Source organism: Hordeum vulgare, chromosome 5H, assembly GCF_904849725.1.
Source record: "Hordeum vulgare subsp. vulgare chromosome 5H, MorexV3_pseudomolecules_assembly, whole genome shotgun sequence".
Classification (NCBI taxonomy): domain Eukaryota; kingdom Viridiplantae; phylum Streptophyta; class Magnoliopsida; order Poales; family Poaceae; genus Hordeum; species Hordeum vulgare.
This window is the reverse complement of record NC_058522.1, coordinates 59,179,470-59,202,853: the sequence shown is the minus strand read 5'-3', so window position 1 is coordinate 59,202,853 and position 23,384 is coordinate 59,179,470. Positions and strand designations below refer to the sequence as shown.

At 43.2% G+C, this 23,384-nt stretch overlaps 1 protein-coding gene and 1 long non-coding RNA gene across 8 annotated transcripts; one reads left to right on the top strand and one right to left on the bottom strand.

Moving 5' to 3' along the window:
• Positions 1-9,525: 9,525 nt before the first annotated feature.
• Positions 9,526-16,137, bottom strand: LOC123398752. The gene is made up of 13 exons (XM_045093208.1): positions 16,119-16,137; positions 15,444-15,701; positions 15,211-15,366; positions 14,960-15,112; positions 14,721-14,875; positions 13,987-14,265; positions 13,765-13,895; positions 13,514-13,631; positions 13,305-13,397; positions 10,298-10,375; positions 10,114-10,201; positions 9,966-10,030; positions 9,526-9,718 (listed from the first exon to the last, which is right to left on the bottom strand). Exons 2-12 carry the CDS (start codon positions 15,673-15,675, stop codon positions 9,978-9,980), a joined length of 1,536 nt encoding a protein of 511 aa, XP_044949143.1. The 5' UTR covers positions 15,676-15,701; positions 16,119-16,137; the 3' UTR covers positions 9,526-9,718; positions 9,966-9,977.
• A 724-nt stretch (positions 16,138-16,861) lies between these two features.
• Positions 16,862-20,286, top strand: LOC123398753. 7 transcript variants are annotated; one of them, XR_006610251.1, is made up of 4 exons: positions 16,989-17,307; positions 17,455-17,894; positions 18,897-19,490; positions 19,716-20,286. It is a non-coding gene; the product is annotated as an uncharacterized LOC123398753 (long non-coding RNA). The 7 variants fall into 7 exon arrangements; XR_006610249.1 differs by having other exon boundaries at positions 19,694-20,286; XR_006610248.1 differs by having other exon boundaries at positions 18,897-19,814; positions 20,023-20,286.
• The last annotated feature ends 3,098 nt before the right edge of the window (positions 20,287-23,384 follow it).

The window sequence follows — 23,384 nt, the reverse complement described above, 5'->3', positions numbered from 1 at the left end:
TCTAGATCGCGTTTCTGCGGAGCTCGGGCAGAGCCCTGCTGAAACAAGATCATCACCAACCTCCGGAGCGCCGTCACGCTGCCGGAGAACTCTTCTACCTCTCCGTCTCTCTTGCTGGATCAAGAAGGCCGAGATCATCGTCGAGCTGTACGTGTGCTGAACGCGGAGGTGCCGTCCGTTCGGTACTAGATCGTGGGACTGATCGCGGGATTGTTCGCGGGGCGGATCGAGGGACGTGAGGACGTTCCACTACATCAACCGCGTTCTCTAACGCTTCTGCTGTACGATCTACGAGGGTACGTAGATCACTCATCCCCTCTCGTAGATGGACATCACCATGATAGGTCTTCGTGCGCGTAGGAAAATTTTTGTTTCCCATGCGACGTTCCCCAACAGACCTTTCAGTGTGCCACTGAGAGTAGTTCGTCATGATATTGTCTAGGAGTTTTGTGGCTTCTCCTAACGTGATTTCCATGAACGTTCCACCTGAGGCGGAGTCCAAGATATTTCTAGAAGCGAAATTCAAGCCAGCGTAGAAGATTTGTATAATCATCCAAAGACTCAAGCCATGAGCGGGACAATTTCTAATCATCAATTTTATTCTCTCCCAAGATTGTGCAACATGTTCATGATCAAGTTGCTTAAAATTCATAATATCATTACGAAGAGAGATAATCTTAGCCGGCGGAAAATACTTGGATATGTAAGCATCTTTGCACTTATTCCAAGAATCAATACTATTTTTGGGCAAAGAAGAAAACCAAGTTTTTGCTCGATCTCGCAACGAGAAAGGAAAAAAGATTCAATTTAATCACATCATTATCCACATCTTTCTTCTTTTGCATGTCGCAAAGCTCAATGAAGGTATTAAGATGGGATGCGGCATCTTCACTAGGAAGGCCGGAGAATTGCTCTTTCATAACAAGATTCCGCAAAGCAGCATTGATTTCGTATGATTCCTCACTAGTGGCGGGAGCAATCGGAGTACTAATAAAATCACTATTATTAGTATTCGAGAAGTCACAAAGTTTGGTGTTTTCAGTCATGGTGACTTCAGCAAGCAAGCAAGCACACAAGCGAACAGAAAGCAAGCGAGAGAAAATGGCAAACGAAAAAGGCAAATATTTTTGTAATTTTTTGTTTTTCAGAAGTGGGGGAGAGGAAAACGAGAGGCAAAAAAAGGTAAATGCAAGAGATGAGTTTGTGACACTTACTTGGATGAGTTCTTGACTTGATCCTCCCGAGCAACGGCGCCAGAAATTCTTTTGCTACGGCGGTAGAAATTCTTTTGTTGCCTCTTGAGCTTGCGTTGGATTTTCCCTTGAAGAGGAAATGATGATGCAGCATAGGAGAATTAAGTATTTCCCTCAGTTTGAGAACCAAGGTATCAATCCAGTAGGAGAATCGAGCCAAGTCCAGAGTACTGGCGCAAACACAAAAGAGCTTGCACCCAACGCTAAAAGGGGTTGTCAATCCCTTCAAGATTGATTGCAAAGTGAGATCTGAAGGCGGCAAGTGCAACGAAGTAAAATTGTAAGGCTAAAAATATGGTGTGAAGTAGACCCGGGGGCCATCGTGTTCACTAGAGGCTTCTCTCAAAATAGCAAATAATACGGTGGGTGATCAAATTACTGTTGAGCAATTGATAGAACCGCGCAAAGTCATGACGATATCTAAGGCAATGATCATACATATAGGCATCACGTCCGAGACAAGTAGACCGATACTTTCTGCATCTACTACTATTACTCCACACATCAACCTCTATCCAGCATGCATCTAGTGAATTGAGTTCATGACGAACAGAGTAACGCCTTAAGCAAGATGACATGATGTAGAGGGATAAACTCAAACCAATGATGAAAACCCCATCTTTTTACCCTTGATGGCAACATCACGATGCGTGCCTCGCTAACCTTCTGTCACTGGGTGAGGTCACCGCACGGTATGAACCCAAAACCAAGCACTTCTCCCATTGCAAGAGTCATAGATCAAGTTGTCCAAACAAAACCCACAACTCAAAGAAAATTACAAGGATATGAAATCATGCATAAGAGAGATCAGAAGACACTCAAATAAGATTCATAGATAATTTGATCATAAATCCACAATTCATCGGATCTCGACAAACACACCACAAAAGAAGATTACATCGGATAGATCTCCATGAAGATCATGAAGAACTTTGTATTGAAGATCCAAGAGAGAGAAGAAGCCATCTAGCTACTAGATATGGACCCGAAGGTCTATGGTGAACTACTCACGCATCATCGGAGAGATCATGGTGTTGATGAAGAAGCCCTCCATATCCGAATTCCTCCTCCGGCAAGGCACCAGAACGTGCCCCAGATGGGATCTTGCGGAGACAGAAGCTTGCGGCGGCGGAAAAGTATTTTCGTGGATCCCCTCGTCAGTTTTGGAATTTTTCTGAATTTATAGGCGGAAGAGGTAGGGCAGACGAGCCACAAGGGGCCCATAAGCCTGCTAGGCGCGGGCTCCCCTGGCCGTGCCTTGGGGGCTTGTGTGGTCCCCTGCTGGCCCGTGCCTTGGTTCTCAAGTCTGGTGCGTATCTTTTGTTCCGGAAAAAATCTTTTCGGAAGTTTTATTCTGTTTGGACACCGTTTAAAATCCTCCTCTGGAAAGGGTCAAAAACACGGAAAAAACAGGAACTGGCACTTGGCACTGAGTTAATAAGTTAGTCCCAAAAAAGATATAAAAGGAATACAAAACATCCAAAGTTTGATAAGATAATAGCATGGAACCATAAAAAATTATAGATACGTTGGAGACGTATCAAGTATTCAACCCAAATTTGTTGATTCGACACAAGGGGAAGCCAAAGAATATTCTCGAGTATTAGCAGTTGAGTTTTCAATTCAACTACACCTGAAAGACTTAGTATCTGCAGCAAAGTTTCAGTAGCAAAGTAGCGTGATAGTAACGGTAGCAGCGGTAACAGTAGCAGTAGTGACATCAGTAGCGGTAAAGTAACATAGCAAGGACCAATAGGAAAAGACTCGTAGGCATTGGATCGGTGATGGATAATTATGTCGGATGACATTCGTCATGTAACAATTATAACATGGGGAGATATGTAACTAGCTCGAGTTCGCCAATGTAATGTATGCATGTATTCCGTATTTAGTCATGCGTGCTTATGGAAAAGAACTTGCCTGACATCTATTGTCCATCCCTCCCGTGGCAGGAGGGTCCTAGTGGAAACTAAGGGATATTAAGGTCTCGTTTTAATAGAGAACAGGAACAAAGCATTAGCACATAGTGAATACATGAACTCCTCATACTATGGTCATCTCCGGGAGTGGTTCCGGCTATTGTGACTCCGGGGTTGCCGGGTCATAACACATAGTAGGTGACTACAACTTGCAAGATAGGATCAAGAACACACATATATTGATGAAAACATAATAGTTTCAGATCTGAAATCATGGCACTCGGGCCCTAGTGACAAGCATTAAGCATAGCAAAGTAGTAGCAACATCAATCTCAGAACATAGTGGATACTAGGGATCAAACCCCATCAAAACTAACTCGATTACATGATAGATCTCATCCAACCCATCACCGTCCAGCAAGCCTATGATGAGATTACTCACGAACGATGAAGAGCATCATGGAATTGGCGATGAAGGATGGTTGGTGATGACGACGGCGACGATTTCCCCTCTCCGGAGCCCAGAACGGACTCCAGATCTGCCCTTCAGAGGAAGAACAGGTGGTGGCGGCGGCTCCGTGTCGTGAAACGCGATGAAATCTTCTCCCTGATTTTTTTCCGGGCGAGAGAGAATATATAGAGCTAGAATTGGAGGCTGCGGAGCCATGAGGGGCTCACAAGCCTGCCACGCCCGGCCAGGGGGGCCTCCTAGGCTTGTGAGCTCCTGGCTCCGTGTCTCCAGGTGATTCTTGCGCCAGTATTTTTATATATTCCACAAAAAATCCCTCTAAATTGCTAGGTCATTCCGAGAACTTTTATTTCTGCGCAAAAACAACACCATGACTATTCTGGTGAAAACAACGTCATTCCGGGTTAGTTCCATTCAAATCATGCAAATTAGAGTCCAAAACAAGGGCAAAAGAGTTTGGAAAAGTAGATACGACGGAGACGTATCAGTGCACCACCCTTGGGCCTACTTGGTCCCTCTTCGGGTGGGTGGCCCCTCCCGGTGGAACCCCGGAACCCATTCGTCACTCCCGGTACTTTACCGGTAATTCCTGAAATCCTTACGGAAGCCAAATGTACTCTTCCTATATATCAGTCTTTGTCTCCGGACCATTCCGGAACTCCTCGTGACGCCCGGGATCTCATCCGGGACTCCGAACAACATTCGGTCACCAACATACATAATTCAATTATACTGAAACGTCATCGAACCATAAGTGTGTAGACCCTGCGGGTTAGACAACTATGCAGACATGACCTGAGACACTCTCCGGTCAATAACAAATAGTGGGACCTGGATGTCCATATTGCCTCCTACATATTCTACAAAGATCTTTATCGGTTGAACCTCTATGTCAAGGATTCAGTTAATCCCGTATAACATTCCCTTTGTCCTTCGGTATCTTACTTTCCCGAGATTCGATCGTCGCTATTGATAACCTACAAGTATAGGGGATCGCAACAGTTTTCGAGGGTAGAGTATTCAACCCAAATTTATTGATTCGACACAGGGGGAGCCAAAGTATATTCTCGAGTATTAACAGCTGAGTTGTCAATTCAACCACACCTGAAAGACTTAATATCTGCAGCAAAGTATTTAGTAGCAAAGTAGTATGGAAGTAGCAATAATGGTGGCAAATGTAACAGAAGCAGCTTTGTAGTGATTGTAACAATAGCAACGGAAAAATAAATTAGGAAAGATCAATATGTGGAAATCTCGTAGGCAGTGGATCAGTGATGGATAATTATGTCGGATGACATTCATCACGCAACAGTCATAACATAGGGTGATACAGAACTAGCTCCAATTCATCAATGTAATGTAGGCATGTATTCCATATATAGTCATACGTGCTTATGGAAAAGAACTTGCATGACATCTTTTGTCCTACCCTCCCGTGGCAGCGGGGTCCTAATGAAAACTAAGGATATTAAGGCCTCCTTTTAATAGAGAACCGGACCAAAGCATTAGCACTTAGTGAATACATGAACTCCTCAAACTATAGTAATCACCGGAAAGAATCCTCGTTATTGTCACGCTCGGGGATGCAGATCATAACTCGCAATAGGTGTCTATAACTTGCAAGATAGGATCAAGAACACATATCTATCCATGAGAACATAATAGGTTCAGATATGAAATCATGGCACTCGGGCCCCAGTGACAAGCATTAAGCATAACAAAGTCATAAAAACATCAATCTCAGAACATAATGGATACTAGGGATCAAACTCTAACAAAACTAACTCGATTACATGATAGATCTCATCCAACCCATCACCGTCCAACAAGCCTATGATGGAATTACTCACGAACTACGGAGAGCATCATGAAATTGGTGATGAAGGATGGTTGGTGATGATGACGGCGTCGATTTCCCCTCTCCGGGGCCAAAATCAGACTCCATATCTGCCCTCCCGAGGAAGAACAAGAGGTGGCGGCGGCTCCGTATCCTAAAATGGATGAACTCTTCTCCTTTATTTTTTCTCCCCGGATAGGAATATATGGGAGTGGAAACGAGGTCGGTGGAGCTACAGGGCACCACGAGCTAGGGGCGCGGTCTAGGGGTGCGCCCTGCGGGCTTGTGGCCAGGTGGAGGCCCCCCTTCGTTTGATTCTTTCGCCAATATTTTTTATTAGTTCCAGAAACGTTCTCCGTAAATTTTCAGGTCAATCTGAGAACTTCTATTTCTGCACAAAAATAACACCAAGGCAATTCTGATGAAAACAGCGTCAGACCAGGTTAGTTCCATTCAAATCGTGCAAATTAGAGTCCAAAACAAGGGCAAAAGAGTTTGGAAAAGTAGATACGTTGGAGACGTATCAACTCCCCCAAGCTTAAACATTTGCTTGTCCTCAAGAAATTCAGTTGATAAACTAAAAGTGATAAAAAAACTTTTACAAACTCTATTTGATCTTGTTGTGGTAAATATGTCTAACTTATGTTCAGATCTTCAGCTAAGATTATAGACTAACCACATTCACAATAACATTTAGGTATCATATTTACTTATATCAATGGCATAATCAACTAGCAGGCAATAATAACAAATCTTAGATGACAACAATTTCATCAAAACAATCATAATACAATATGATAAAGTGGTATCTCGCTAGCCCTTTCTAAGACCACAAAACATAAATGCAGGATACCTCTAAAAATCAAGGACTGACTAGACATTGTAATTCATGGTAAAAGAGATCCAGTCATACTCATACTCAATATCAATTAATAACAAAGCATGCAAATGACGGAAGTGATATTTAAATGTTGCCTTTTTATAAGAAGATGATGACTCAAGAGTAAAGTAAAATACATAGGCCCTTCGCAGAGTGAAGCATTGATTTGCAGAGGTGCCAGAGCTCGAGCTTTTAAAAAAAGGATGAATCAAAATTTTGGGTGGTATGCTTTCATTGTCAACATAACAACTAAAAGATCTCAATATCTTCCATGCTAAATACATTATAGGCGGTTCCCAAATAGAATAGTAAAGTTTTACTCCGCCTCCACCAATCAATCACACTCCACGATGGGTCGAATCCACGGGTACCGTCCATACAAACAACAATCCTCGGGGAGTTTTGTTTCATTAAATTTGATTTGACTTTTGAGTATGGAACTGGACATCCTGATTACCAGCCATTTTTTCATGAATGATAGTGAATCAACACATATCTTAAAAATAACCCACCTAACATGGAAGATACTAGCAGCCCCCAATCACTACATAAGTGATTTGGACATACAAAACAGAATATTTACTTGGAAGGTTTAGAGTATGGCATGTGCAAATTTACTTAGATATGGTTCTGCCCTAAGCTATATATGCTGCTTCTATGGTCCAAACATTACAACAAGACTCAAAATAAGTAGTTCAAAATAAGTTATGCTCTAACATGCAGGTTATGCTCTAAGCTTAAGCTGCTTTGTTAGAGCATATTTCTCCATATGTTGTTTTGGTAATTGATGAAAATTCCTATGGACTAATGGTTGCCTTAAGTTATATTTATAGGATTTGTTCATAGGTACTTCTTGAAGTCCATCTGTTGGGTTCAAGGAGTTTATATGATGACCAAAGTGGTATTCAAGGTATTATCCAAAGAATGGTCATAGAGACACAAGGTTGATCAAGATCGTCAGACAAAGAGTAAATGAAGATGATCAACACACAAAGCGTACAGGATGTACCGAGAGGGATCAAGTGATCTCATGGTATGGTAAGCATTGTCCATTACGTGTTTGTGTACTAACCCTTGGTCTTCGTGAGAGTTCTATGTGGGGTTAGGTGTGTTTCCATGGGCTTGCGTCTAGAGGAAGATCTCATACAACACATGAAAGATGACGTCAAGTGGTGATCGTCATCAAGATTGCGATGTGCAAGTTCAAGTGGATCAGCACGAAGATATCATGCTTGAAGCTTGTCGTCCATTGTGCTGGCAATGGACTTGTGAAGATATGCTAAAGAGCGGCTCACCCATGTTGTGTATGGGAAGCAATCAACTAGTCTTCAACAAGCCAACGCAATCAAGAAGGTGGTCCATCTTGAGGAAGCCCAGATCATCGTCATTTAGCTCAAGAGGACGAGGTGCAAGGTATAGGTTTGCCCTTGATAGGTTTTCTGTTTTAGGATAGATTGTTGTACTGTCAAGGAGGGCTCTCAAGTGAGTAGCTCGATCGTATCGTTCGTTGAGAGCTCAAACCATTTGCATCCTTGCATCATACTTCTTGGTTCTTGTCTGGTGTTTCTTTTTGTGAGTTTTAGAGCTTATGATCATCTTCATGACAAGCTCGAGTTCATCGAAAACGGAGTCCATATGCATCTACTATGATGTTTTTTATGTTGGAGTTTTTGTCGGTTCTTCATTCATAGAGGTCTCACATCTCTATATCATTGGCATTTTCATATGTGCATGGTCTTAAGATTTCCTGTTTGGATAGTTCTTGTCGTCCTGAATCCAACAAGCTTAGGTTTGCTCAATTCGGAGCTCGTATGCGAAAGTTATGGTTGTTTCAGTGGCGAGCGGTAGTAACGCTTGTGCTTCGTCGGACTTTTTGCGAATACTTTTCCAAACGGTGGTAGGCCCGACGGTAATATCTTTACTACCGTGGCCTAGCGGTAGCACCGCTCCTCGCCAGCGATAGTACCGCTAGGGTCAGAGGTAGTACCGCTCCTCGCCAGCGGTAGTACCGCTAGAGGCAGAGGTAGTACCGCGCCTCGCCAGCGGTAGTACTGTTGTGCGCGGGCTGTAAGTGGGAATAACGGTCTAATTCCTTCCCCACTATATAAAGGGGGTCTTCTTCCCCCTTGGACTTATCTATCCGTTGAGCTCGTGTTCTTCCCCCACTGTTAAACTTCTTAGAGCTTTGTAACTCTCAATCCCTCCAATGATTCTTGCTAGTTCTTGAGGGAAAAGAAAGAGAAGATCTAGATCACAATCTCCACCAATCACTTTCTTCTCTATGTGAGGGAAACCCCTTGGATCTAGATCTTGGAGTTCTGTGTGAGCTCCTTGTTCTTCCTCTCATATTTCTCCATAGCTTTTGTTGTTGTGGAGGGATTTGAGTGTGAGGGACTTGACCACTTCGTGTGTTCTTGCCATTGCATTAGTTGCATCGGTTCGAGTTCTCCACGGTGATACGTGGAAGTGAGAAGTTGAGAAGCTTATTATCCTTTGGTACTTAGTACCCTAGAGATTGTTTTTCATGGATGCTTTGGCGTTCTAGAAGCTTGATGATGTCTCGAAGCTCAATCATTGTGGTGTAAAGCTCCAAGCAAGCGTAAGAGTCTCCAATTAGGTTGTGGAGATTACCCCGAGCAATTTGTATGAGTACCGGTGACCGCCCCCAAGGATTGCCATTTGTACGGGTTCGGTGACCGTCCTCAAGGGTCCCTTAATGGAATCACGGCATCTTGCATTGTGCGAGGGCGTTATGAAATTACAATGGCCTTAGTGACATCTTAGGAAGCATTATATCTCCACACCGCTCCAACAAAGATTAGCATCCGCAAAGGTATGAACTTCGGGATACATCATCGTCTCCGCATGCCTCGGTTATCTCTTACCCGAACCCTTTACTTATGCACTTTGTGATAGCCATATTGTTTATTGTCATATATCTTGTTATCACTTACTTGTTTATCTTGCTTAGCATAAGTTGTTGGTGCACATAGATGAGCCTAACTGTTTTAGGTTTTGTGCTTGACAAATTAAACGTTAGTTTTATTTCGCATTTGTTCAAGCCTAAACCGTAATTATTTAAAAGTGTCTATTCACCCCCCCCCCCCCCCCCCACACACACCCACACCCACACACTTTTAGGGGACATCCACGTCCTTTCGTGCTTGTACGGTCCAAAGACACCCATAATTTCAAGTTTTTGTCTAAGCTTAAGCTGCTTCTACAGCCCAAAGACAGTCATAATTTCAAGTTTTTGTCTAAGAATACACGACGAAAAGATTGTGTCGAAAATGATTTTGCAATGGGAATGCAGGGTTAATACGGTTGACTCATCCATGAAGGCCAGCAGTGGGCAGGTGCCTACACAAATAAACAAAAACACAAGGTTTGGTTAGATAGACCTTTGGAGAAGGGTCAATGGTTAAATTGCTAGCTAAAGGTTGACCAAAATAGTGTGTTTTTTGCAATGCAAACAAAATGAGATAAGAGAAATAACAATTGGTTTCTTCATGAAGTTGTTTACCACACCTGACAATCTCCTCTACGACCTTCGAATTTGAGTTCAAACGTGCTAAATGTAAACTATTGTAAAACGCAAGATATTTACCTCAGGCACAGCTCAAGAATCAAGAATCATAAGATTGGCTTCTTCACTCGTGATAGGGTAAGCACCTACACAAATAAAAACATCACACTTAGAGTAGATGTGTCTTTGGCTCCTGTAGAAATATGATTTATGATAGGGAGATGTTTACCTTTTACAATGTCCTCTCCGCGATCCGATACAATTGCAGTCAAGTTTCTAGTTCTCAGACAAAGTTTGGTAGCATCCAATATTTTCAACTGTAAAGCAATCAATAGAATTAAACGTACCAAAACACATTTTCAGTAGTGCTATGGTTGGCATTAATTCATAGATACAACATAGAGTTAACTTACCGAAACATCTTTTTCAGTATTCAATTTCTTTTCTTGATCAAAATGATCCCAGCATATGTCTATCAACATGCTTTCCAACTGGCAAAATCACAAAAGTCAAGAGTGTCACATAAAAAATATGGAAAATATACCCTACAACCAGGTTCACTCACCCTCACACCTCTCCCTCACACGACATTCTTTCTTGTTCTGTGATTTTTTAAATACATAATAGCTACAACTCTAAAGATATTTCATATAAAAGCACCTCCACTAAAATATCATTGTTCTGTGATTTTTGAAATATATAATGGCTACAACTCTAAAGATATCTCAATCAAAAGCATCTCCACTAAAATAGCATACTATAATCCATACTCTATGCACTGTAATATCAAATGAACAATTTTATATACTCACTTTAAAAGAACATACTCCATATGATATCAAATGAAGAACAATTATGTATACACTTGCCATTATCAACGGAGTATCCTATTGCCTCTTAATGCATATATAGAACCATACTCCTTTATTGAATTAAGCATGCATATACAAAAACTCTAGCTACAAGTACAATTCAACATCTTTACATAATAGGTACTATATACTCTTTATATATCTTAGCTACAGGATACATATGTGTGCCAATTACAGAACATACACTTGCGGTCGACCAGGTGGGGCCATCATTATGCGCGCAGGGCTAGGGCAGAGCCTGCAGCCTAAGGCTTCTAGAGTTATTAATATAGAGAAAGAGTCATAGTTTTGTTAGGAATGGGTCTGATCCAACTTGGGGATCAAGCATATGTCGTCCATATATTGGATAATCGAAGGGTTCTTCGCGGCAATGGCACCGTGGGCACTTAGCGAGTAATTGTATGCACAGTAGATGACATGGTGGATGTGGCATTGTTGCAGCATGTAATCAACTCTGTAACATTGCACCATGGAGGGAGTCTTCCCTTTCTTCTATAATATACGATACGCACGTATTCATGAAAAAAGAATATTGGACAGCCATGTAAGCCTTAAGAGGCATCAATCAGTCTATAAAGAAAACCAGAAAACAAAGGTTCACCTCCACTAATCCTCTCGCCCACCTTTTTTAAAGATGTTCGAATCCATGGCTGATTTTCTAAAGAAGCCATTGATGGGGCACTGAAGAGCATGAAGATACTGCTAGCATCCGGGAGCAAAGCTAGCAAAAAGGCTAGCCATCAGCAAGCTGCGGCAAGATGGAACCGACAGTCTTCCATCAACGATGGGAAGGACGATCAGGGCCTCGCTGCCAAGGTCAGCAACAAAGATGATGACTCGTAGGGAGATCCCTAGTTTGCCAAGTTGGGAGTTCCCGATCTAGGATGGGTCAGAATATCTGCTTTACTTGCTGACTCGAGTCGAGTAGTGTTTTGAAGCCAAGAAGCAAACACTGCAAAACATGGCTAGCTTCATACAACCTGATCAGGAGCGCCCCACTATGGTACCGCCGCCTCAGGCACGCAGAAGGCGTGCCACCATGGGAGACTTTCAGCAGACAATTTAATAATCATTTCGGTTCAAAAATCCAAAACGCCGAAACCGGACGAGTTGAAGCTCCTCGATAGCCAGGAACTATCAACAAGCATAAGGAATAATTCGTCACACTGGTGTGTCGCTGTGAGAGTCTAACCGAGGCGCATGAAGTAGAGTTTTACATCGCAGGGCTGTGTAAGCCATTGCGTACAGATGTACAAGTCATGTACCCGACGACACTCGAAGGGTCGGTGAACGAGGTACGGGCATTTGAGGACCATGACAAGAAAGAGGACGAGGACTAGGGTGCGCCGGTTACTGCCACATCCACCCTCTCGACGCACTCACTCATCTACCCTGGGCCTTACTGCTTATGTCAATGTTGCACTACTGGATACCTTAGGAATCCCCAGGACACCCTAGGCAGAAGGCCCTTCGGGGGCCTCACAATAGCGGAGATGGACGACCGTTGTACCAAAGCTTTGCCTCAACTGCGGCTAGCAAGTTCACACCCGGTCACTGTTGTAAGATTTTTTTTTGTGTGGCTAAGAGGGACATGACTCTACCAAGGAGGATGCGGATGTGGAGGTCTCCCTTCACGCTTCCACCGGTATCTGCAAAAGCTCGACGATGTACTAGGAAGTTGTCATGCGAGGAATCATCCTCATTGCTCTTGTTGACTCTAGCTCCACCCAAAATCTCCTATCATACGGCGTGAAGCTTTCCCAACGGGCAAGCATGTGTGTGGATGTGGCCAATGGCAACAAGGTCATCAGCCAATGGATCTGTCATGGCCTTGACGTCTTAGTGGGTACACAACCATCCACCGTCGGCTGCTAAGTGTTTCCTTTGTACAGTTATGACATGGTGATCCGTGTACAATGGCTAGGGGCTCATCATCTGTTGGACTTCACCAAGCTCACTATGTCATCGAGCTGCACATATTACCGCCTAACAACCTTGCTACAGGATTTTGAGGGCATGGTCATCGAGCTGCGGATATCACCTCTAGAGCGGCGATGTGATCACCACATTCACCTCCTTCCAGGGGCGGCTCCATTGGTGGTCTGTCCATATCGCAGACACATCAAAAGGCGAGATTGAGTGGCAATGCGCCGATATGCTAGATTAGGTCAGAGTTTTCCTCTCGGTCCTTTTGGTCAAGAGACAAGATGGCTTGAGGAGTTTCTTTGTGGACTATCATGCCCTCGATCACACCTATTATTGGGCCAGCAAGCTACTTGGACTTTGTAGTGGAATTTAGTCCAAGAAATATCAATACTAAGATGCCAAGCACCACGATCGTTGACCATCCATGCAGAAAGTTGATCCATTCAGACATGAATTTATTTGCTTCAACTACCGCACCATTATTCAAATTATTTAATTAGAATTACAAAATTACTAGCTACCTATTATAGGATGTGTGGGATTAATCTAAGGTGTATTAGAAAGTAACTAAACCAAGTTGTAGCAGAAAATTGAAAATTCAACAAATACAAAATGCACAAACCTCAATTGTAGTAGAAATGTGCTTTCCGTTAAAGCTTTCAATGACATCACCCTTGCGAATTCCAATTTTCTCAGCATGTGATTCTTTTGACACCTAATTTTCAATTAGCATGATTACTTCATAATATGCAGATGGCAAATAATTTTGAAATAAATTGTCAACAAAAGTGGAAGTCAAAATTATATAAAAAACACCATATATATATATACCTGCTCGACAATAAGACCAGAGTCGATGTTATGCTTACGAGCCATCCTCTCAATACAAATAGGATCTAAAAACTTGATTGGACTAAATGTCATTCCAAGGTGGAGGCAAGGCATACAACTATACCAAATAAAATGAAGACCAAATGAGTATCATACGAATTTAAGAAAGAACGTCATAACATTAATATCTTTAAAAGACATAGGTATCAAACATGTTACTAACAAAGAATTGAGAAGGGAGAAATACATACTTGAACCTTCTCCAAAAATCCAAGCACTTATGCAATATCGACGAAGGTACAAACGTCTCATTAATTTGGTTGTTAACTAGACTCACAACCTTCCCTTCCAAATCAATGATGGGCCCTCCATCATCATGTAACTATAGCATTGTAGTAGTGACAAATATTACGATTTGTAGTGAGAAGGAAATAAGATGGAGATGCAAAACATACATTTGAGATGTAACATACCAGTTTGAGAGTAGATGCATCACGGAGAAAATACATGTAGTGGCATCTCTCATGCCGAGATGGAATGTCATAGGCCAAATTACCATGTGTTATCTTTATATCCAGATTTGCGTCTCTTCCAAGGCGGAAAACATCTTGACCAGAATGAACACGGCCATTAAAAGTGGGTAGATGAACTGGTTTGTCCACTTGAACCTCATAAATAGCAAATTCATAATGCTCCTGAAGATAGATGAGCTGGCCTGGTGTAGTTGTGTTGTCCAGCAAATGAACAATGACCTAGAATAGACAGTGGCAAAGGTTATGACACAACATTTTCAAAAGAACTTATATTGAGGAAAACATTTTAGAGAGATCAACAATCATGAAAGTCAAGCACTAGAATAAGATATTTTGTTTCTAATATTCTGTTCTAACAAAGTTGAAGATGATTACACATTTAATTTGTAACTAGACACCGGTGTAGCAACTGAGTCATTACAAATAATTTAATTTGACAGGCCATAAACAAGCAGATAAAAAAAAAAGCATAGCTGGTCAAGCAGGTAGATAAATAGACTGTTGAATATATGTTTTTACTTGCATAGCAGTGCAGGGCTCCCCACCCCGATTTCATTTGAAAAGCTGGTAATTAAAGCATGCATTATCTAAGTTCAGATACCACCATCGGGTGGCAGAAACGCCCTTGCTGAAATTAGGATGACAAGGAGACTAGTGAATGTTAAGAAGGTCACCTTAGCATTATGATGATATTCGCCTGTCCACTGCCCCTTCCACTGGTTGGGATCCTTTTTACGAGTGAGATGAGCAGACGTCAAAACAAGGGCGGTTTTTCTCTGGTCATCCCTTTGAAACCACAAGCCACAGCATTTATTCAGCGGTTGATTCTCTACAAAGCAACAAAAGTTGCAAACAGTTGGCTAGGTAGCAAATGCTACTTAATTAAGAAGCAAACATGATGTTAAATACACACCGAGAAAGGATGAGAGCAAAATGACAGATTTAGCAGCAAGAAGTACTGCATCTCTTGCGAGTTCCCGTATGGGAAGGAGACGAGGGTCTATGCGCAAGCAGGAAGATGGTTTGTGCCAGTAGTGATCCATAGTGAACAGGTGAGCTAGACGAACTACGCAAAGAAAATTAGGATCAGGTTGGAAATTAACAATGAATGGGGAAACTGACGCTGAGAAAAAGAATGGGGAAAAGGGGGGGTAATTAATTTACCTTCTTCTTCTTCGTATTTAGCCTCGGCATGCTTGAAGGCGGCGAGTATGGCCGGGTCTGCAGCTAGTTCGTCTGGGATGTAGGGTTCGTAGGGCGGAGGCTTGGGTGGATCGGAGGATTCCTCCATGGCGGACTCGACCACATCGCGCACACGACCTAGAGAAAAAAAATTCGTACAGCACAAGTAAACACCAATCTGTCGTGATGAGGAGGGGGGGGGGGGGCAAAATCACCTCCGGATTGGGCTTCGTCGGGCTCGAAGATCGCGAACAGTATCTCTGGGTGGGAATGGGAACTCCGAACAGCTAGCTGCCCGGGAGATCTAGGGCTCGTGGAGTGAACCTCTGCCAGACTTCGCTTCTTCGCCCTTGCTCCCCGCTCCGTTTCCAGCTCGTCGCCGCGGATCCTCCTGGCCCTCGACATCTTTCCCACCTCGTCGCCGCGGATCCTGACGGCCCTCGACATCTTTCCCACCTCGCGCGCCGCCGCCTCTGCACCGGGGACAGGGGCCTTGCGGGCAAAATTTAAATTTAAACATTGCAAAAAAATCTAAAAAAATCATGCAGGTTCACAACACATATTAAGATAACCACTAAAAATTCAGATCAAAATTCGAAACATACATCGAGAAACAAAAAAGAGAAACTCAGATATGAATAGTATACACACAACCATTGCGAATAGAGAATAGTATACACACAACCATTGCGAACTATTCATGACAGATTTTTCTTTTTTGTTTTTCGATGTATGTTTTGAATTTTGATCTGAATTTTTTAGGGGTTATCTTAATATGTGTTGTGAACATGCATGATTTTTTTTCAGATTTTTTCGCAATGTTAAAATTTGAATTTAGATCGCAAGGTACACGGTGACATGCAAACTTGCATGTCACCTGATCGCTGTCCCTGCACCGGAGGGGGATGAACACGGTTCCGGGATGGACTCGCGCGAGCGTACACGTGTCCGAGTGTGTGGTTTCCCTTTCTTTTCTCTTTTTTTTTCTTCCCAAATCTATCCCTGCTAATAAAGCATGTAGTGCTTCCGTCATGGCAATTTTGCGAAAAAGCCCCTGTGGTCCTAGGTATTCAACCCGCACTCCAGATGTCCCTCGCTGCCCCTCTTCAAGCTCCTCGAGCCCGGCTGCGCCGCCTACTCTCTCGCTCTTCCACACCCCCGACCGCCGCCTCCTCCGCTTCCGCGCCCGCCTCCCCTTCTCCAGGGTCGTCGGCGTCCTCACCTCCGACGGCGCCCGCGTCGCCGCCGACGACGGCGCCACCGGCGAGATCCCGCTCGCCCTCTTCCACACCCCGATTGCCGCCTCGTCCGCTTCCGCGCCCGCCTCCCCTTCCATCAGCGTCCTCACCTCCAACGACGCCACCGGCGACATCCTACTACATAGACCCAAAGCCGAAGCAAAGAGAAGGCAGGAGTTGATCCATCACTGGACTCATGCGATGCACTAGATCTGATTGAAGACATGATGCATCACAGTAGCCGGTTGTAGACTAGCCCCTGAGCGTGGCAGCATCGGAGATATGACGGGGGTGATGGAGCCGGTGGCGGCGAAGGGCGGCAGCGAGTATCGGAGGGTGGAGCCGGAGGAGGAAGAGGAGGAGCTGGACGAGCCGGAGTGGGAGCGCAGGGCCGAGGCGGGGAGCCGCCGGCGGAAGACGGCCAAGCGGTACGTCTTCACCTGCGCGCTCTTCGCGTCGCTCAATGCCATCCTCCTCGGCTACGGTCAGTCAGCTTCTCTTCTTTTGTTCCTTATACAGTAGCTATCTATCTATGTTACTCTGGGGAGGATCCAACCTTAGTTTTGGCAACCTTGTTTGCATGATGGGGTCCAAATGCTGCCGAGCACAAAGCACGCCACGCGCGGCGCGGCGTTGCTGTAACTTGGCGAGGAACTGTTGTATTGAGGATCGATCACGGTACGTGGTATCGATCCAATAGTCAGAGCAGAATGCCGTGTTTGGCAGATTGAGGTTGGTGGTGGGTGTGGAAGAGGAGGGGACCGTCGACAGCGCTGCTGTTGTCACGCAGTAGCAGGGAACCTTCTGAGACAGATCGTTGGTTTCTACCACTAGAGGATTGGTCAGTCCAAACCACCATGCAGCTTGCTTAAACTTGTACAAGATTGACATGTGCATTGATTCAAACTAGCAGTAGAGCTCTGTCTTAGTCGCTGAACCTTTTTCAGTTTTTTTTTGCACTTGAATGTCGTTTTCGCTATTGTTTCAGTAGAGCTCTCATGAGGACCCGCTTAGGGGGCTGATTTGGCGATCTGGATGGATCGTGGTGGAGTTCGATTTGGGCATGGGGAGCGAGCAGTGAGGGAGGGATCGTGGTGTGGATCGATCTAGCCCCGATCTGGCTTTGGTCGTCAATGAGCCACGCCCATGCCGAGGTGCAGGTCGGGGCTCACCATGGGAGCATCCATGCCGGCGCCGCGACGTGCAAACAGCGAAGCCGCAAAGCTTGCTGGGAAGCGAGCAGACCATATGTTTCCCTCAACCTGAAGATATGATCTATGCTGCTACTTCTGGTTTGTGTGTTACTTCCGCTGGATGATACTCTGTCATATGTTGTCGTTGTTTCCTCCCAGTGAAGCCCTCCCAACCGTCATCTCCTTCCCTTCTCTTGCTGCTCGATGAAATTGCTCCTGCTGCTACCTTTGCATGGTAAGGTGTCTCCATCTCTACCTATAAGAAATTTAAGTATCGAACTACATGTTGTTTATGTTGTTTGTACATGGTCCAAGACCTAGCTGATGTATAGTTTTGTCATATAATGATATGAATATGTATGTCTTTATTTGGGATATATATGTGTCAGTATACAAATATTGTATGTTGGTGTGGAACACCGTCTTTTAACTGTTTCTAGGTGTTCGTTCAATCTAAATTGTGCTATTTTACTTGGCCTATGCTAGCTTGTGATTTTCTGTGCTACAAAACTGTAATTATTTTTCCTTAACTGATGTCTTTGATCCTGCAGTTGGGTAATGCACTTGGGATCATTTTTTCTTCTGATAACTATTGAAATTATGTCTATTTAATATGCTTCAAACAGCTGGGTGATAAATTAATGCAACTGAATTCGTCTATAGATTAACATTGTTATAGCTTACCTATTCAGTACGCGCTCCGACAATTGAAATTGGGATCCCCTTTTCGTAATTGATAATCACTATAATCAGAAATTGATTCATCATCACTTGACAAAAATAAGTGGGCATATTGTCACTCAAAAGATTCCAAATTTGTGGACCTTGACCGGTCCAGACCATTTCTTCCATTCTATACTAATACTACCAAATTTACGGGAAACGGCATGCTTCACTACAGAGCAATACTTCATGTACATAATATCGTAGATGCTTGAGTTTCTCCCAACCAGTTTTCCATGGATGCTGCAATTATGGTTTAGAACTTCACATGTAAATTTGGTCTGAATCATGCAGAGAATTGGTAGAATTTTTTGTTAATTTGCTAGGCTCTTTGAAGCAACAGATTCTAGCTGATGTACATATGCCCTGCTTATTATTTAACATGAATACTTTGTAATGTGTTTCTTAGCTCTAATGGTACTTTGTGTCTACTACTTATATAATTGATGAAAGGCCATGAATCGGGGTAAGACTCCAGACTAAATCTTGTAGCTTCATTTTAATATCTATGTAGGTAACGGAGTTCTGTGAATTTACTCCAGCGGTGAGGATCCAATTTCAGTGAAATCATGCTACTATAACTTCAGCGCACGAGGAAGACGAGGGAATAGTCCTTCGTTGGAGCGGTATTTTTTTCCAAAGATGGTGTTGGCATGGATCAGCACCAGTAATACCTTAAATCTTCTAAACTTGGCTCCTCTAGCCACACTTGATGATGGAAGTTCCAGCCAAATGAATTTACAATGTATTTGGCTTGGAGTTGATCCCAAAAAATGAATTTATTATGTCTATCCAAGAAATGAAGTTTTTTCGTTCAGGTTTTAGATCTCTTTAGTTTTAGCTTAGTTCAAGGATAGAAAAGCTTGCTACTTATGGATTCAACGAGGAAGAACATTAGCCACTTTTTCAGAGTTGGATGGTGTGGTGCACCTTCATCTCGTTGTCCAATTTCTTAGCTTATTTGCTTTCACTGTACTACAGTTATATAGCAGGATAAGGATCCAATCTTGTGACACTTCTCCATTTTCACCATCGTCAAAAGTTGCACATGAGTTGATTCAGACTTTCAGACTTCAGAGAACACCAAGGAGAGTCAATCGGCCTGAAGGTATATATCAGATCCTAAGGAAAGGGACCCGAGTTCAAATTTGTCACTACTCTGTGCTGTTAGATAGCCATGGTATGTGTTAGTTTTATTTTACCACAGAAGTTCGATTCTTGGGAGTTAGAATATCATATGAATACATTACTTTTCTTGTGAATCCATTCTCTTTTAGTGCACTATCTATCTCTCTAATCTATCTATCAAAGTTTTCAAACAAATTGATGGCAGCGGCATTGTGGCGAATGGCGAAGGTCCTAAAATGGACGGGAGAGACGTGGTGACGCCCGACTGGGAGACGTACATATTGGAGGAAATATGATTCATAAGGTTTCATATTAACAAAAAATTATAGTCTTTATAAAGTAATTTGAACATTTTGTTGACTCCAGGATAACTTTATTCTCCAATATGAATATTTAAGAAAATATATGACATATATTTGTGCAAATTGATAATCTAAGCTCATCTCGTAAACTTTATTCTCTTTTCAAGATTGATTTACTTGGTGGTGCTAACTTCCATTTTCTCAAAATAGGACATGCGTGCTATTTCAGAAAAAAGTAGCTTCTCTGTTGGATGGCACCCCTCATGGTACTTTTAGATATGTAGGAAAAAATGGCATCTCATAATTCATTGGATGTAGACCAGTAGGGTCAACTACAAATTGTTGCCTGTAAATGACTTTCAGTTTCTAGCTTTCATAAAATATTAGACATGTACTCTTTAACAATATACCGTGGTTGATGGTGGTCCTATGTACTGGTTGAAATTATCATCTTGGATAATATTGCATTTACTAGCGGTTGCAGTGCTCTTATTATTTTATTTTCACAAATATCATCATGTGTTTGCTATTGATGTAATGCTATATTCCTTGACTAAAATCAAACCATTTAGTTGCTGCTATGGAGCTCTTATTATTGTTATATTCCTTCACAAGAAGCAAACCCTGTTCTCATATATGCTGCTTGGAGGAAACAATTGATCAACTCCGACTACAGCTGGTAGGGATCGTGATGGACAGAATGACGCAGCGGAAATGATTCGTCCATGTTGACGAAGGACGTAGACACAACGCGGCGTCAAAGCAGAGCACTTCGATAAGGAAGACTTGAGAATGTGGAATGATAAGGAAGATGTTTCGTGCGTCTTTTTGCCTATGTCAAGTGCTTTTTTTGGGCCAAGCCCAAATAGTTAAAAAAAATAAAGTCTTTCTAACCAAACAACCATATATGAAAATGCCCTAAAATGCTCTAAAATTATCTGTAAAAAAACTTAACATGGTAAAAATAGCTTAAAAATGCTCACAGTTTTATTGTTCACACTTTTTTGTTTCAAAAACTATGTTCGCACTTTTTAGAAGAACTTCAGCATTCCCAAAAATGTTTCATTTTTACTAAGAATATCAATTTAGAAATGTACAACAACAAAACAAAAACATTCTTTTCAACAAAAATATATGTTCAAAAAATGTCCTTTTTGAGAGAAATGTTCCAATTTTCATAAACATTAACTATTCTCGAAAAGTGTTCCAATTTATATGAAAACATATGCTCTTATTTCAAATAATGACTTTTCCATGTTTAAACTTATTATTGACGTCTATTATAATTGGATATAAAAAATGATGCATAATGATACATAAAGCAGGTTAACGCACCTGCACGATTTGGGTGCTGCCAGCGGAAGCGACGGACCGTCCGAGGTGGTGATAGAGAGGAGCCGGGGCCGACATTAATTTCACGAGAAACCGCCTCATCCTCGTAGGTCTTAGCTTTTCTTAACGCAGTATAGACGCAAGCATTTATATATATGCGTATATACTTATTCTTATGAACGCACGCCTTACCCTTGTGAGCATCTCCGAAAGACTGGGCGGTATATCATCTTGAGATTTTACGAAGTCACAGTAGGCACCTCATCGTTGACGGGAACGTCTTCTTCCACTGAAAGCTTATCGCCGGAAATCCTGAAATAAATCCAGGAATAATGCAAGCACTAGGACTTGAACCCGTTCTCGCATGTCTTGTTCGAACGACGGTCCTCCACTCATTTTTTGAACTACTCGCTCGTTCTCTTCTCCCATGTGTCTACACACAGCCTGCGCGGTGCTGCGGCCGTGGGTACACAGGTGCGGGAGGCCGTCCGCGTGCACGGCGTATCATCAGCTACAAGTTAAGGTAATCCTAGTATCTCCTCGCACGGTCCCGCCTTCAGATTTTGTTGCCATGGCGAGGCTAGGGTTTACGCGAAGTGGGGGCGAATAGGGTGTCATCGTCGCGTGCAAGTAACAACAGTCATGATGGATGTCCATGGCGTCCACGAGGGACGGCGTGTGGTGGGGGTAGTTAAGGTTGGGGGAATTGACTTAATTGAAGGGGGGAGGGGGGAGGGGTGAGGTTGTGGTGGTGCATGTGAACAAATCTGTTGCGTGATTTTTTTCCCGGGTGTTTTGGGTTTTATGGATTTACTTCGATCTGCGGTAGATGCATAGCATTAGGACGGTAGTTGCCTCAATGCTCCCCTCCAATTGCGAGATGGGAGGTTCATGGAAGTTTTGGGGATTTGCTTTGTATATTTTAGGGCGGTTGTATAGTGATGCGACGGTAAGTTGCCTCAATGATTTCATCTAGTTGCAAGATGTGAGGGTCATGGAGTTTTTTGGATTTGAGTGGATATTCGGGGCAGTTGCATGAAAATATGACAATGGTTGTTTGTTTTAACATCCAAGGGCACTCTTTTTATGGAAGATGATATGTGGTTGGTCGATTTTGCGTCGATGGCATCACATCACTGTCCATGTACAACACCTTTTTAGTTTATGATTTTTTATGGCACGGATCTAGCTCCTTCTCGATTCTCTCAATCTCGGACTCGAAGTCAACACATAATTCTGGACACGAAAAAGCGAAAGGAATCGGAGGCGAGCAAGATATTGAAGCAATGTAAGAATCACTCGGGTCGACTCGCCTACCTTTCAACTTCTCACTCATCTCATCACCGAACTCCTCGATATATTGCTCCAGCTCGAGCTTCTTGGAAGAGACTTGCTTAAACTTGGATTCCCACTCAGCATAGTGCTTCTTCAGCTCGGCAAACTCCTCTGCAGACTACTTCGCAGCAACCTCCAGAGTTTTCTTCTTCTCCTCCAGCTTCTCGACTGACTTCAGCTTGTCCTCAGCCACCTTGGTCTTCAAACTGGCCTCCTTCCAAGCGGACGCCAGCTCCATGTCCTTCTTCTTGAGGGCATCCTTCACGGTGTATAAAGAAATATAAGCCATGATCCTCTTAACAAGTTGAAGATTTTTGCTACGAACATCTGATGAAGTGATTATAGTCGGACATGGAGAAAAAAACAAGAACTAAGGCAGTCGGACGGAATGCGCTTACCTCCGAGTGAGCGTTTCTCCTGCTCCACAAACATGTTCTTAGCCTTCTCAACCTCCGGACTGTTATGCAGACCCTGCATGTCTTTATCCATGGCATTGTAGTGAGTCTCGAGCTCGCAAACACTCTACCAACATGAAACGGAGATGTGGGAACGATATTAGTCAAACTTCAAAGAAAGAAACTCTAAGAGTCCTACCGACTGAAACAGTCGACGACAGTCTCGGGAAATACACCTGGTGGGTGTGCTCAACGCGCCCCCACTGGAAGGATAGGTGGTCGGATGCTTACACAAGCTAAGCAACAGGTTCTATACCCCGACGGTCAATGTCGAGAAGTTGTGGTCTATGGACCATCACCGCATCCTCTTCGACAAGTACCACTATGGTTACTTCGACAAGCTAAGCAACGGGTTCTACACCCTGACGGTCTACGTCGAGTCCGTAAAGAAACTAAGACTCCCCTCGGCTGCTTTAACCGACGGCAGTCTCGGTGACTACAACCAGTGGG

Excerpts from the sequence above, each read along its gene's own strand:
- LOC123398752 (XM_045093208.1), bottom strand. The coding sequence starts at position 15,675 with ATGTCGAGGGCCGTCAGGATCCGCGGCGACGAGGTGGGAAAGATGTCG. Across the intron at positions 14,876-14,959 it reads TTTGCTCTCATCCTTTCTCG|AGAATCAACCGCTGAATAAA; the intron begins GTGTGTATTTAA and ends GTTGCTTTGTAG. Across the intron at positions 13,632-13,764 it reads GATTTTTGGAGAAGGTTCAA|TTGTATGCCTTGCCTCCACC; the intron begins GTATGTATTTCT and ends TATTTGGTATAG.